This window comes from Acinonyx jubatus, chromosome C2, assembly GCF_027475565.1.
Source record: "Acinonyx jubatus isolate Ajub_Pintada_27869175 chromosome C2, VMU_Ajub_asm_v1.0, whole genome shotgun sequence".
Lineage (NCBI taxonomy): Eukaryota > Metazoa > Chordata > Mammalia > Carnivora > Felidae > Acinonyx > Acinonyx jubatus.
In genome coordinates, this window is record NC_069384.1 from 145,895,633 (window position 1) to 145,910,762 (window position 15,130).

Below are 15,130 nucleotides of genomic sequence, written 5' to 3' on the forward strand. Positions count from 1 at the left end.
TATTTGTTGATGTGTCACAGAACTAATACTGAAAGAAACCTTTCACAAAAAGAATATAAACTCTAAGATTCCATTTACATAAAGATTATAAATAAATAAAACTTATCTATGCCTGTGCAAGTTGGGATAGTGGTCACTTGGCAGGCAGGGGTACTAATGAGGGGCACACAGAAGAACACAGGATGCCAGTAACATCTTTCTTGATCGTGGCGCTGATTAAGAGGTATTTCAAACCACATAACCTGAATTTGTACACTTTTCTGTACTGTATACCTCAATAAAAACTGCTTAAAAACAAAACAAAAACAATTAAGTAGTTTAAAAACAAATTTCCTTGCAAAAAATAGGGTCAAAAATTGGTTTAAGGTTTAAACAGGGTAAACACAAGGTTTTAGATTAGTTAAAACTGAATACCATATAAAATGAACACTGACAGTTATTTCAGCTAATGACTCAATTCCAAGGATATTTTAGTACACCTCCAATGTCACACAGAGAAAAATGAGTTGGTCTAGACATGCAAACACAGCAGACATGATGCACAGGCAGCAATTTTCTTTGTCACTAGTTTTACTTAAAGTACTAGTTCAGAGAAACTGGTCTTTATAACACCATGACTGCAGAACCCTTTCCAGACTAAAGATTCTATCAGAGGCATTTTTCATCTTCCATTTCCTCAAACAAAATGTTTTTACAAATTAGTTTTTCCGTGCCCATGAACAACCTAAGTTTTTCCCACCTTGAAACAAATCATTACCCTCTCATGTTATTTTAACACTTATATTCAACTATTAGGAGCCAAATACTATTTAAAAGTAAAGGTTTTAAACTCCTAATGAAAGGATTATGTTAGATAGTAGGGATATTGTCCTGAAACATTTTTGCTGAAAAAAAATCTTTGGAATATATATTTTAAAGTAATAATGAAGGCCAATATAAGGGCAGTAGCCATTTTTTCCCAGTTATCTGTAATGATTCAGTAAGTTAAATGTACGTATGTTCTTTAGGTGAACTTCAGTAAGAAGTCAAATTGTTCTTATGAAGGTTCTACAACTAGCATTTAAAAACAGTATTGAAAATTCAGGTGGAACTACTAACAACAGGTGTTCTCACCTGTAAGAGAGGAGCTACGTGTTAGTGCATTCGCCAAGCTTTTAAACAGCTTCTGCCCAATAAATAATGATAAAAGGCTATATTTTTATCTACCAGAAATGCTGACATAAGATTCTGTAGTTCAAGACATGCTTGTGGGGAAGACGTGTTGATCAAGGTAAACTCCCAACTTAAGGAAACTTAAGGAATCTTACGTATTCACTTGTCTCTTACAAAGATCAGAATACTTAATAACCCTATAAAGTCAAATACCTTAAAATACTAATGAATCTTATTCATGGTCTGATAAATACAAATTATATATAAGAGAATGCAACAAGTTATTTGAACCTGAATGCAGAGAATAAATACTTTATTAACTGATTACAGTTGAAAGTCACAAACAAAAAAGGGGTATATTAAGGCAGAGCCATATATATATCTATATCTATATATCAATACAGATATAGATAGACAAATCCAAAGACTGTTACCTCTTTACATTTTAATAACCTCTGCATTTTTCTTTTATGCATTTAGGCAGTGTGCTTTCTTTCTTCTCAGTTAAAGAATGAATCTTGGCCAATATTTTAAAATCCCATTTTGATGACAACTTACAGGATCATGGATTGAAACAATGACTAGTGTATAAAATGCTATCTGATAGTTTTCTCAGCATATTCCATGTGTGGTGGTATATTTACGTTGGTGTGGAAAATCTGACAATTGATCATTTTCTCTTTTCCAGCAAAACTAACATATAATTTTTCAAATGATTTTAATAGTCTTAACTAAAATAAGTTTGGACTTCCAAGTCAGTCAAATGCCCAAAGCATATTATTTTCTGCCTTTTCCTAAACCCTCCCATGTTTTAAATAGCCTTTAGAGTATGATCATGTGGCTGTATTTCAGATCTATAAATTTTGAGTTTTTCAAAATCCAAAATTATTTCCTTATGCAAAGTGGCAATGCAAACAGCAATCCTACATAATGTAGAATAATTTTTCTTCTGTATAGCTTCCTTTTATAAAAAACGGGCAACCACAAATAAAAAAAAAAAAAAAAAAAAAAAAAAATTTAGTCCATCTGAAAAAGCACTCCAGTTCCCTAATTCCACTTTTGAAGGAGAAGGCAGAGGCAAGTTTACATTATCCCAGAAAACTGAATAAATGGCTTTATTTGGTATCTTCAAGAAGCTTCTCCTTCCGTAGGAGATGTAGGTGTTGTAGGGGAAACTGTAACTGGTTTGCGTGCAATTCTGTCTAGTTCCGCATGAACATCTGATAGGACAGGCTTCTGGCCTACATTGAATGACAAGAAACAAGATTTAGATAGGAGTCAAAGTATCTTTTACACCAATATTTCTTCATTTAAAAACTGCCAATAGTTTCATTAACTTTACCCAGCATGCTAAGTTATATAAATATCCTTAATTTAAAAATAAATCCCCTCAAAAAAAAAAATCACCTCATTTTATTTATTAAAAAAAATTTTTTTTAAGTTTATTTACTTATTTTGAGAGAGAGAGAGAGGAAGAGAGAGAGGCAGAGAGAGGATCCCAAGCAGGTATGTGGGTTTGAGCCTCATGTCAGGCTGTGTGCTGATGTGTAGGGCCTGCTTGAGATTCTCTCTCTCTGCCCCTCCCCTGCTCATGATCTCTCTCTGTGTCTGTCTGGCTCTCTCTCAAAATAAACTAAAAAAAAAAAAAAAAAAAAAAAAAAGATGCTTAACTGACGGAGTCACCTAGGCACCCCTAAATCCCCTCATTTTAAATTATAGGGTCTGTTACCAAATGCAAATAAAACTAGTACCTATCATTTAATTTCATAAAAACGCCTTTTAAAAAGGCACAGGGCAATAAGAACAGTAAAACAGAAAACAGCAACAAAATTTTGGAATGTAGAAAGAAGATGAATGAGTGGTAACTAAACCAGCAATCTTGAGAAAGCTTAATCTTTTTACATTGGCAGTGGGAAAAGCCAAGAAGAAATTCAGTTTATACCCAGAAACCTGTAAAAGGTTCCAAAAAATGGTAGCTGTACAATGGTATTTGTGGAAAGGATGGCAAGATGGGATTAAAAAGGAGAATGGGTTAAAAAGTCTGTTTTTTAAAAAAAAATTTTTTTTTTCAACGTTTATTTATTTTTGGGACAGAGAGACAGAGCATGAACGGGGGAGGGGCAGAGAGAGGGAGACACAGAATCGGAAGCAGGCTCCAGGCTCTGAGCCATCAGCCCAGAGCCCGACGCGGGGCTTGAACTCACGGACCGCGAGATCGTGACCTGGCTGAAGTCGGACGCTTAACCAACTGCGCCACCCAGGCGCCCCTGTTTTTTTTAAAAAATGTTTCTTTTGAGAGAGAGAGAGAGAGAAAGAGCACACATGCAGGGGAGAGGCAGAGAGCAAGGGACAGAGAGAATCCCAAGCAGGCCCTGTGCCATAAGCCAGGAGCTGGATGTGGGGGCTCCATCTCACAAACCACCAGATCATGACCTGAGCTGAAATCAAGAGTTGGTTGCTTAACTGACTAAGCCACCCAGGTGCCCCTAAAAAGTGTTTAAAGAGCAGTTACACAAGCAACAAAAGAAAAATAAACTGGACTTCATCAAAATTAAAAACTTCTGTGCTTCAGAGGACACCATACCACTGAGAAGTGAAAGAACAACCAACACAATGGGAGAAAAATTTTGCAAACCCCATACCTGGTAAGGGTCTAGTAAACACAATATAAAAACAGCACTTAAAACTCAAATATAAAAAGACAAATAACCCAAGTTAAAAATGGGCAAAGGATTTGCATAGACATTTCTCCAAAGAAGAACTACAAATGGTCGATAAACACATGAAAAGATACTCAACATCATTCTCCATTAAGGATACGCAAATCAAAACTACAATGAGATAGGACTTCACAGCCACTAGGATGGCTCTAATCAAAAAGATGGACAATAACAAATGTTGTAGAGCATGTGGAGAAATTAGGACCCTCATTTCCCACTGCTGGAAATATAAAATGGTGCAGCGTTTTGCAAAAACACTTTGGCAGTTCTTCAAAAACTTAAATGTAGAATTACCATATGACCCAATAATTCTACTTCCGGATATATTCCCAAGAGAGATGAAAACATAGGTCATTTGTCAAACATGTGCCAAAAACCCACGTTCACAGTAGTACTATTTATAATGGCCAAAAATTGGGGCGCCTGGATGGCTCAGTCAGTTAAGCGTCCGACTTCAGCTCACGTCATGATCTTGCGGACCGTGAGTTCGAGCCCCGCATCAGGCTCGGTGCTGACAGCTTGGAGCCCGGAGGCTGCTTCAGATTCTGTATCTCCCTCTCTCTCTGACCCACCCCCGTTCATGTTCTGTCTCTCTCTGTCTCAAAAATGAATAAACATTAAAAAAAAAAATTTATAATGGCCAAAAATGGAAACAATCTAATGTCCATCAACTGACGAGTGGACACATAAAATGTGGCATATCCATACAATGGAATTTTATTCAGTGATAAAAAGAAACGCAATAATGATACCTGCTACAATATGGATGGACTTGGAACACGTTATTGAAAACATTAAACAAGGCACGTACTGTATGACTCCATTTATATGAAATCTCCAGATAGGCAAACCCACAAATACAGAAAGCAGATCAGTGGTTGCCTAGGACTGGGGATGTTGAGAGAAAAAAGAAGTTACTGCAAAAAGGCAGGAGGTTTCTTTTTCGGGAGATTAAAATGTTTTAAAATTAGATTATGATGATGGTTTGCACATCAAAGGAGTTAATCTCATGGTATATAGTTATATCTCAATAAAGCTATTAAAGAAAAATAAAAGGTCTACATAAGTATACCTGATTTTTTGGCGGATGGTGGTAAACCACTGCTTCCACCTCCAGCCCCACCTCCAGGGCTACCACTGCCAACACCAGGGCCTCCCGGAGAACCAGTCTTTTTACTCAGCAAACTATTGAAGAAATTTGCCAGGACACCTTCACTTGTAGCTCCAGCTATAAAAAACACAAACCAAAACACTTTCACTCAAAACATTAGATTCTTCTACAAATTTTTATTATAGTAATCACACACAGAAAGCAATGAATACTTAAATGTGTTCCAAATTCAAGTCTAGTTTGTTCTTTTGAGCCTGGATAACTTATCTCCTATCCATTTCCATAAAAACAAAATATGAGTAAATTTTAAGAGTAGAAGATAATGATGAAAAATTAGAACATTATTTAAAAAAGAAAACAACCAAAAACATTTAAAACAGATGTCAGATGCTACTATACCTCCCTTTTGAAACCGGTTCTTCCAAAGTGTAACTGTTGAGAAATATTTGCCTCAAGTGTTACAAAAAGCTACTTAATCCTGTATGAAAACCAGCAGAAGTTCCAAGAGATAAGTGAGTACAGGATAACAAGAAATAATTCACATGAGAGAAATACAAATAGAAAAGAAACACTAGGGAAAAAGCTCTTACTAGTATTTAAAGAATGCTGACTGATTAGGTTGTGGCAAAACTGCAACACTCAATGTTGATGATATATAAATAAGCCATTTGAAAAACATTACCAAAGGCACAAAAATGTACAAACTCTGACCTGCTAATCCCACTTATGGCAATTATTTCTATTGAAATAACTTTCATGTATATCGTTTTTTGTTTATGTCGATTGCAAATAACCTATTAACATACGGATTTCTTTGATGACCTATCATAGGAGAAGGATTAAATGTAACACAAAACTTTCATAAAGCTTACCTCATAGATTGGATATATTAAGGCTACACTATAAAATAAACAGTTTGCAGTCTGAATGACTATGAGATTATACAACAAAGATTAGAAGCTACTGCACAAAAATGAAAACAGTTACGGGAAAGGTAGGAATCTAGGTAGATTTTTTTTTAGTGTAAAATACACTGTGCTGTTTTCTCCAAGAAAAGAGAGAAATGTACCTTTCATGTTTGGATCAATTTTTTTTGACCCAGCAGGGATGGGCGACACGCTGGCAACATTGGACGACACAGATCGATTTGGTGTCCGAGGGGAGCCTCCTGGGACTCTTGGTGAGGCATCCTATGTAAAAATTAGGAAAGCTGTAATTCTAAAAACCTGAAACTTCCAACTTCACCAAAGTTATTATTATAAAATGAAATTACTTTTTAACTGTCCCCCATCTGCACTACTGTACTTTTACATGGCAAGCCATTGCCAAAAATGTTTAGTAATTGTGTCCTCAGGATCAGAAAATACCAGAGACCTAACACATTTTAGAATACAAATTCCCCTTCCATGCAAAAAGAATGTATTCAATAACGGGGTGTGGTTATGAGTATAAGCTTGGGAGTCAGATCTGGATTCCAGTCTGGACTTGCATGCTACCAGCTGTAAAATCTCAGGTAAGCTGTAAAATCCTCCAAAGCCTCCATTTCCCCACCTGCAAGATGGGGCTGGCGGTACCTGCCTCACAGGGCGGTGGTGACAATTTATAAAATAACACATAGAAATGGTTCCACACTCAGTAACTGGTGTGTGACAAACACCGCAAAATACTTCTTTATGATTTAAATATTCTAAAAAGGAGTGCAGTTTATCCTTTAGAATTTCACAAATTCTAGGAGAATTCTTAACTCAAGTTTATATCAAAGCACACCCATATGAGACATGTATACGATTAAGAAAAAAAAAAAAAAGCCAAACCAAGAATGTACTGCACTTTAGTAATTTTGTCCAAATCTGTAATACTGACCACAGGCCTTCCAGCTGCAGTTGGTGGTTGCTTTGCTAAAAGGGACTAAAAAACACAAAAGAGTTCTAGGTTAGGCATTCAGCATGTATTGCTGTATTTAAAAAAAAATAAATAAAATATATATATACACACACACACACACACACACACACACACATATATATACACACACACATATATAATGAACAGTTTACCCATTAACCATACTAAATCTGCTTCTGATGTAATTTCATACCTACCTGTAGCTTCATAAGAAACACTTGGTCATCTTCTGCCACAATTTCCTTCTCATGTACAAACTGAAATGAGCAATGCATAAATGAGCAAGTCTAACATGTTATGCTAAAATCATTAATCACATACTCTCTAGATTAGACTAATTTAAAAAAAAATTCAGTATAAACGTTACCTACATTTACACGAGTGAGCTGCCCTGCCCCAGCCCCTACAGTGCAGCTGGCCAGTAACTACCTGCAACAGTAAGAATGTTCCTGTCTCTGTGCTGTCCAATGTAGCCACCAGTTACCTGTAGCTACTGAGCACTTCAAATGTGGCTGTGACGGAGGTACTGAAATTCTAATTTTATTTAGTTTCACCTAATATGTATTTAAAGGCCATACGTGACTAGTAGCTACTGTTATCAGGACAGCACAACCTTAGAGTCATAGGCATGTTAATCATGCTTATAAAATATGCTAACCAACAGTTTGGTGTTTTAAGAGGGTCACTAATATCCCAGTTGAGTGAAAAGCAACTTGCCCCTGGTTTCTCTGAAACAAAAACATAATGACTTTTCTACCTGCTGAATAATTACGCAAAAAGCAGCAGCAAGTATCTCCTGCCTTCTACTATTTCTATACAATGCATACCATGGTCTGTTTTCCACCCAGCAGTCAGAGTGATCCTTTCAAAAGGTTAAGCAGATTACATCACTCCTCTGCTCAACCCCCACCTCCGATCGCATCCCACTCAGAATGAAATCCAAAGTCCTGACTCCAGCCAAAAGAGAAGACCCTACAAGATCCTAACACTGCTTCCCACCTCCTACCACTGTGGCCCTCCTCTTCACTCTTTTCCAGCCTCTCTGCCCTCCTCACCCACTCCTGCCTTGAGGCACGTGCACTTTCTGCTTCTTATGTACACAGCATTCTCCCCTCTTATCAGAGACATTCCCTAAACTTCCCACAACAGCTCGCTTCCCCACCCCACTGCTCTCACTCCCTCTCCCCTTACTTGGCTTTACTGCCACAGGACTTATCAGCACTTGAGAACTGACAGGTGCATGGATTTACTATCGCATGCCATTTGGCACCTCGAACCTCAACAGTGGCTCAGTAAATATTTGTGGGGTGAATAAAAACAACTTACAGCACAATTCTGTTGGTCAAAGAGAGAATGGGAAAAACCGTTGCTTTTTTCCCCCACCTTGATGTGGGCATTTCTTTTAATAGACATTCAAACCAAATACCATGCCAATTGATTTTTCATTTATCATTACTTTTCTTATTTCTAATTACCCACAAAGAGAAGACAGATACTCAATATCAATACTTGGACTTTTAAGAAAGAATCTCATTATATATTAAATCAAAATTATTTTTCCTGAAGCATGTCCAAGTAAGTCACTGAGAAATACTGTAAGTAAACACTTGTTTTTATACAACTTTCCAGAAACACTTGTAATATCTAAGTATAGAACATCACATATTGCTTCACATGAAATCAAAATATGTGAAAGAAAGTACTTTCTGGAAGCAGATTTAATAGTCATACAAATGACATGTAACAGTTAAGACTAAGCCAGAAACTCCTGGACAGTTGTGGGCTAGCACAGGTAACTAATGGCTACAGAGAAGATCCCATAACTGCCTCAACAAATAGAAGCTAATAAAGTTATCCTACCCAATGTTTGCTCGACTCCTGGCTGCGTTCTAGGTTGGAGGCTCACAGCATCAACCTATTCAAACTTTTCAAGATCCATATACTCACTACTCACACCAATCCATGATTTCCATTAGAATGTGGAATCTGCACTAGTATTTTTAATATGCCAAAGGCTCAGTAAGAATTCTGTAACTGAATAGCTGATTTATGTTTTGATAACACAGATCTTTATTTTGAACTGAACATTAGAAACACCCACATTATACTTAGAAACCCTCTTGATAGGAAAGGACCCCCTTACCTTTCTATCTATAATCTTAAAATTACGGACTCCCCCCTTTGGTTTAAAAGGCTAAATATTGAGACTTTATACTAAAACTGTTACCTTTCGGACAGGTGGTTTGGTTATAATGTCTTCAAAATTATCTTCTGCTTTCAATGTTTGAAAATTTTCATGTAATATTCCTATTTTCTTATCGTTATCCCACCCTGCTGGGCTGGAAAGAAATGCACATGACAAATCTCAAGCATGCACATATATATATACATATATAGTCATTCATTAAATCCATGATCATATTAAAGGGAACAAATCTGACCAATTATGAAAAATTAATCGGCTTTTTATTGTCATGCTCAAGCTATAGTTTACTACTTTTTACCTAAAGAGGTTCTCCATCTTCCTGATTTTAAAAACGCAGTTTTGTTGCTGTTTTTTTTTTTGGGGGGGGGGGGTCTGCTTAATTATTATTCTCTCTCAATGTATTCACAGAACTTTTTAAAAGCATGTCTAGATTATATACTGGCTCCTTTATTTATCAAAACCAATCAAAGAGTAAGTAAGTATACTGACATATGCACTCAACAGTTTAGCTACATATAATAGCAAGGCCTTCGGAAAAGACTCAGGCCAGCAGTAATTCTCAAAGGCAGAGATAAATAGATCAAGATGGGTTATAAATAAAACAATCTAGGAACAAATTTTCATCTACTCATCATGGAAAGGTCTACTGGTTTCACCTCAAAACTGAAAACGAGGATTCACCATCAAATTGCAGCAATAATACACGATAAAGTAATATATTTAAAAGTATACTTACATAAATACTGCATCTTTTTCCACAACAACAGCAGGAATCTTATAGGGAAATCCATACAGTTTCTGAACGATATATTTATATACTAAATCTATATTTTTGTTTTCTTTTACTGAAGTGTAAATAAGTGCTGCACCATCTGAATAATTCCATTAAAGAAATTTTTGGACAAACTCCATGAACAGGTGCCATAAAATTCTGTGTTCTCAGCTGAACATTTGCATTTATATGCATATTAGTTTCAAAAATAATTCCCAGAGATACATTATACGGTAGTCAAGAATTTCAAAAGTATAAAAAAAAAAAAATTTCTGAAGTGTAAAATACATACAGACTAAAATGCAAATAAAACAATCTTTACACAATCGACTTGATTTAGGGGGGCAAAAATCTCCTTAAGCCAAGAAAGTAAAGGTAAATTGATTAATATTGACATTACTACTATCTCTGCATTTAAAGCAAGAGAAGAGGTATTGGTTTTGTTTTTAACCTTCCTAAACTTCACGAAGGATGGATATTACTTATCAATGACTGTTTGGCTTGCATTTTTCAAAAAGATGGTTTGTGCTAGTGTGTCTTATGGTTTTCACTAGTCCCGGGAATTAGGACTTTAGGGACAAAGTTCAGGAGACCTACTAAGGAGAAAAGACGAACCAATAGGTACCACCAAGAAACTTTCAGGAATGACTCAAGGAAAACAGATTTCATGACCAAAATTTGAGGTAATACAACCTCACGAGGATGTATTAATCAAAGCAGACCCTAACTTCGACCTTTTATCCAAATGATACAGTAGATCCAAAGATCAAGAAAGGCCTGTGGAAAAGGGGGTAATGTGACTACTGACAGATGATATGGTTAGAGTGGCTATCAGAAATTCTATGGCCACAGCTAAGGACAGTTAGAGCTAATGCTCTAACACCGGCCACTGTGCCCCAAGAGAGATGATAACTTAGACCAAGAGGAGATGCTGGGAATAGTTGAACTTCTACTTCTGAACTGGAAGACTCGTATTTTCTAGTGCATGAACCGAAGGTCATGAATCTAATAGTACTGCTAAAAATGACTTGTCATAAAACTTGGTAGAAACAAACATCCTAACCTTAAGTAAAAGCTTAACTGTGTGAACTTTTCATTAATGATCTCTCATGAGAACCGATTTATGAATGCAAAAATTTGCATTGCAATTAACATTTTAAAAAATTAAGATGATTTTGAACTGTTGCCTTCATGCGTGCATACACATGCACCTCACTATCTTGAAGTGATTTCTCACAGTTTGAATTTTTAAATTTTTATTATTTATTTGTTTTTTTAATGTTTGTTTTTGAGAGACAGAGCATGAGCAGGGGAGGGGGAGAGAGAGAGAGAGAGAGAGAGAGAGACAGACAGACAGACAGACAGACAGCATCCGAAGCAGGCTCCAGGCTCTAAGCTGTCAGCACAGAGCCCAATGCAGGGCTTGAACCCAGAAACTATGAGATCATGACCTGAGCCAAAGTCCGATGCTCAACTGACTGAGCCACCCAGTGCCTCTTTTTTTTTTTAAATCAATGGGCTCTACTAAAGGTCTGTGATTATTTTAGTGGACAGTCTCCTTCCTGATTACATACCTGCATGTATATTTTCAAGAACAGCATTAAATAAATGTTTAAAGAGACTACGACTTCTTAAATTTGCTAATCTTCAATAACAAAGTTTTTAAAAGACTCTTTATGTAAACAAATGTCCTTTAATTCAACCCAAGTCAACCATTATGTGACAGGAGAAAAGAAAGGGCCGCGGAGAGACAAAGGACTGAGGGGAAAGTGCCAGTGTCAAGTGACCTTACAGCTCTCCTCAGTGCACGCAAGCTGTGACCACGGTTTCAACAGCAAATTCTCCTAAAAGCATTCATGTACAACCCTCATTTTATCCTTCTTTTGCTGGTGTCTGTTATTCAGTGGCTCCTCTAATCCTTGCAACCTAGACAAGATTCCTTACAGGTTTCCTAACCTTGTGATTATCAAAATCTCCCAGAAAGCTTTTTAAAAGTACAGATTGTTCAGCCTCACCCTGAAATGTCCCAATTCAGCAAGGCTTAGCTGGCACAGCTAGATTTAGAAACCACTGCTTTGGACTATGTGTGGAGATGGTAACACATTGAACATATTAAAAATGAGAACACAAACCTGAATATTGATCTTGCCCCACCGCCACTCCCGAGAAATGAATCCTGCTTTGTAATCAGAATGTTTCCAATGCCAGTTCATTAGAATTTTCCACAAAAGACTAATAGTTATTTTTCTTAAGCACAGTACTTTAAAACACAGCAAACCAAAGTTAATAGATTTCAACACTTGCTTTTATAGCTCAAAATACCCAGATATAAATGATTTGGGAGCTAAAATGAAATTCCAAACAGAGCAGGAGGAAAAAAGCTTATGGAATTTCTGAAGTCCATCAATTTAATTCCCTTAACTGAAATAAGCAAACAAACAGGAAAGGTACACTGCACCAATCAATGTAGTAAAAGGATACACTGTAAACAAAACTTCCGGATATGTGACTGAATAAAATCAAAATGTTCATCTCTGTAGTCATGTTCTTTCTCCAATACGCTAATGGCATCACACTGTGGAGAAAATAATTAAAAGAAAAAAACCCCAATAATAACAGCATTAACTTTAAATAATCAAAGTTAAATATAATGATTTAGATAGTTCAGTTTTGGGTGGGGGAATATCACAAAACTATCACACTGATATAGTGACCATCAAAATACCAGAACATCAATTACTCCTAAGATTCTTTCAGGTGGAGATAAGACTAAGGAATCATTTTATTTCTTTAAAAAGTATTAATGTCCATGTTATAGTGAATGTGGCAAAAATACCAAAGAGAAAGTTTTAGTACATAGAGAATGAAGACTCACAGGACAAACAAATGGATGCTCATACTTGCTGACTCAACTACTTATGACCTAAACGAAGTTTTTAAGATCGAAAATCTATTCTAGTTCTATAAAACACTCTTTACATCCAGGGAGTCTGTACATTTCCCTATTCCCCTCTTTGATTTATTATGAAGTGTATAAAGTGACAGAACTAGTTAACAGAATTGTGATAATAGCAATCCTATCACAACCTCTTTAGTAAACAAATAAAAAACTCTTGATAACTGCATATCAACTTTACATAATGAGTGGTGGTAGACATTGAAGTTGATTTTAAGTACATAATCTTCTGATATTAGGATATCAGTGTATCACAATTTAATGTGGAAAAATATTTTATAAAAATTAATAGTGAAGTTATCATCTTACCTGTATTATTTCTACTCAACTTACTATACAACGAAGTCTAATTGAAATTAAGAATATGAAATTCAATCACAAGCAGAGTATGTGAAGTAACATTTTCTTTCAAAGGCATTATGATTAAGATCACAAAATCAACATGTGATTATCATTCCATATTTCAAACTATTATTTCTATTTGTTAAGAAAAATTATCTAGGAAAGCTAATGTGCCAACTCCGAAAGAAGGCTGGAAAACAAAATGGTTGTTCATCCACGGTTAATACCAGTAGTAGAATCTCTAGGAAGGAAGCTAACCTTTGTGCAAACTACTAGTACTGGGATGCCCAAGTTATGTGTAAGTGTGTCCGCACCCAGAGGTAAAACCACACTGTCGTCTTTATCTTCCTGTGACCCGGTATTTCTTCTCTGAGGAGAGGCTGGAAAATCTTCTCCCGGCTCTACATATTCTTGGAAGTCTCTAATCACTGAAAATCAAAGTAAATAATTTAATACATGGTTTAGAAATTGCGTTATTTCAGCAGGTAGCTTTTTCTGCCATAATCTAAATACGTATTTTATGAGAGTTTGTGTTTAGTATTATGTAAGAGAAGAAACAAGAAGGGTTTGAGAAATCTGTTTCAAAGACAGAACAGAAACACCAGACTCACATTAATTATGAGGAGGCAGAGTACAACAACTGAGTAGGCTCCAAAGAGTAGGGTTCAATGTAAGCTGGTTCTGTCTGGGCAAATTACTTTGGGCAAGTCACACTCTAGCTTTGCCTCTCTATATTCTCTAATTCACAAAGGTCACTGAAAGGATAAAAAAATGGGTGTGCATGTGTGTGGGGGGTGCTCCACAATTTAAAAGACCTAGATGACTTTATTTTATTTTTTTATTAAAAAAATTTTTTTTAATGTTTGTTTATTATTGAGAGACAAAGACAGAGCGCAAGCAGGGGAGGGGCAGAGAGGGAGACAGAATCCAAAGCAGGGTCCAGGCTCTGAGCTGTCAGCACAGAGCCCGACGCGGGGCTTGAACCCACGGACCATGTGATCATGACCTGAGCCGAAGTCAGATGCTTAACTGACTGAGCCACCCAGGCGCCCCTAGATGACTTTCTAATATTACTTTCCTTTCTCTAAAGCTCTTTACTCAGGTCTTCTCCTTTTCACCTAGGTACAATCTTGGGCCATATTCATTCTGTAACCCTGGTAAAAATTAATGATATTACCAGCGCTGATAAATTTTTAGAACTCATTTGCAAGACTGTCACAACCTTCACTTAACAAAAATTCAATGTAAATGTATTAAGAACCTTAACAATGTATACTCTGACTCAGTGATTACTCTTTAAGGAATTCTCAAGGAAATAATCAGTGATACAGGATTTCTATATAAGGCTGCTTTCCATGTTTAAAAGCAAAATAACAAATCTGGAAACAAATGATTCACAGCATAGGATTAAAACTGTATATGAGGGAATTCTTTTTAAATTTTTCTTAATTTTTATTTTTTAGAGAGAGAGAGAGAGAGAGAGAGAGAGAGAGAGAGAGCACGAGCAGGGGAGAGGGGCAGAGGGAGAGAGAGAAAATCTCAAGCAGGCTCCATGCTTGTGCAGAGCCCAACGCGAGGCTCGATCCCATGACCGTGGGATCATGATCTGAGCCCAAATCAAGAGTCTGATGCTCAACCGACTGAGCCCCCAAGCACCCCATGTATATGAGAGAATTCTATACAGAATCATAAAGAAGAAAATGGTCTTAAACTTACATGGGGTCAAGGAAGAGGGAACCTTGAATAGTTGAGTACAGTTCCTTCAAGAACACAGGGGCATGCATACAACCTTAGCAGACCTGGTAGCTATTACCCGTCAAATCAAAGGGTGAAATCTAACAGTGTTAGATTTTTTTAGCATATACCAGAATAACTGATTCAGTAGTCCGGGGTGGGGCCCAAGAATGTGTATTTCTGACAAACTCCCAGCTGTACTGATACTGATGCTGCTGGTCCTGGGACCACA

At 36.6% G+C, this 15,130-nt stretch overlaps 1 protein-coding gene across 1 annotated transcript in view; it reads right to left on the reverse strand.

The window, feature by feature from the left end:
* Positions 1-1,448: 1,448 nt before the first annotated feature.
* DYNC1LI1 (dynein cytoplasmic 1 light intermediate chain 1) overlaps positions 1,449-15,130 on the reverse strand; it is a 36,452-nt gene continuing 22,770 nt past the window's right edge. Inside the window, exons 5-13 of the mRNA XM_027040839.2 lie at positions 13,423-13,592; positions 12,348-12,441; positions 9,831-9,966; positions 9,116-9,227; positions 7,086-7,145; positions 6,847-6,891; positions 6,053-6,173; positions 4,945-5,100; positions 1,449-2,393 (exon numbers count right to left, since the gene is read on the reverse strand). Coding sequence (XP_026896640.1) covers positions 2,281-2,393; positions 4,945-5,100; positions 6,053-6,173; positions 6,847-6,891; positions 7,086-7,145; positions 9,116-9,227; positions 9,831-9,966; positions 12,348-12,441; positions 13,423-13,592 — 1,007 coding nt within the window. The 3' untranslated portion in view covers positions 1,449-2,280. The remainder of the gene's footprint in view (positions 2,394-4,944; positions 5,101-6,052; positions 6,174-6,846; positions 6,892-7,085; positions 7,146-9,115; positions 9,228-9,830; positions 9,967-12,347; positions 12,442-13,422; positions 13,593-15,130) is intronic.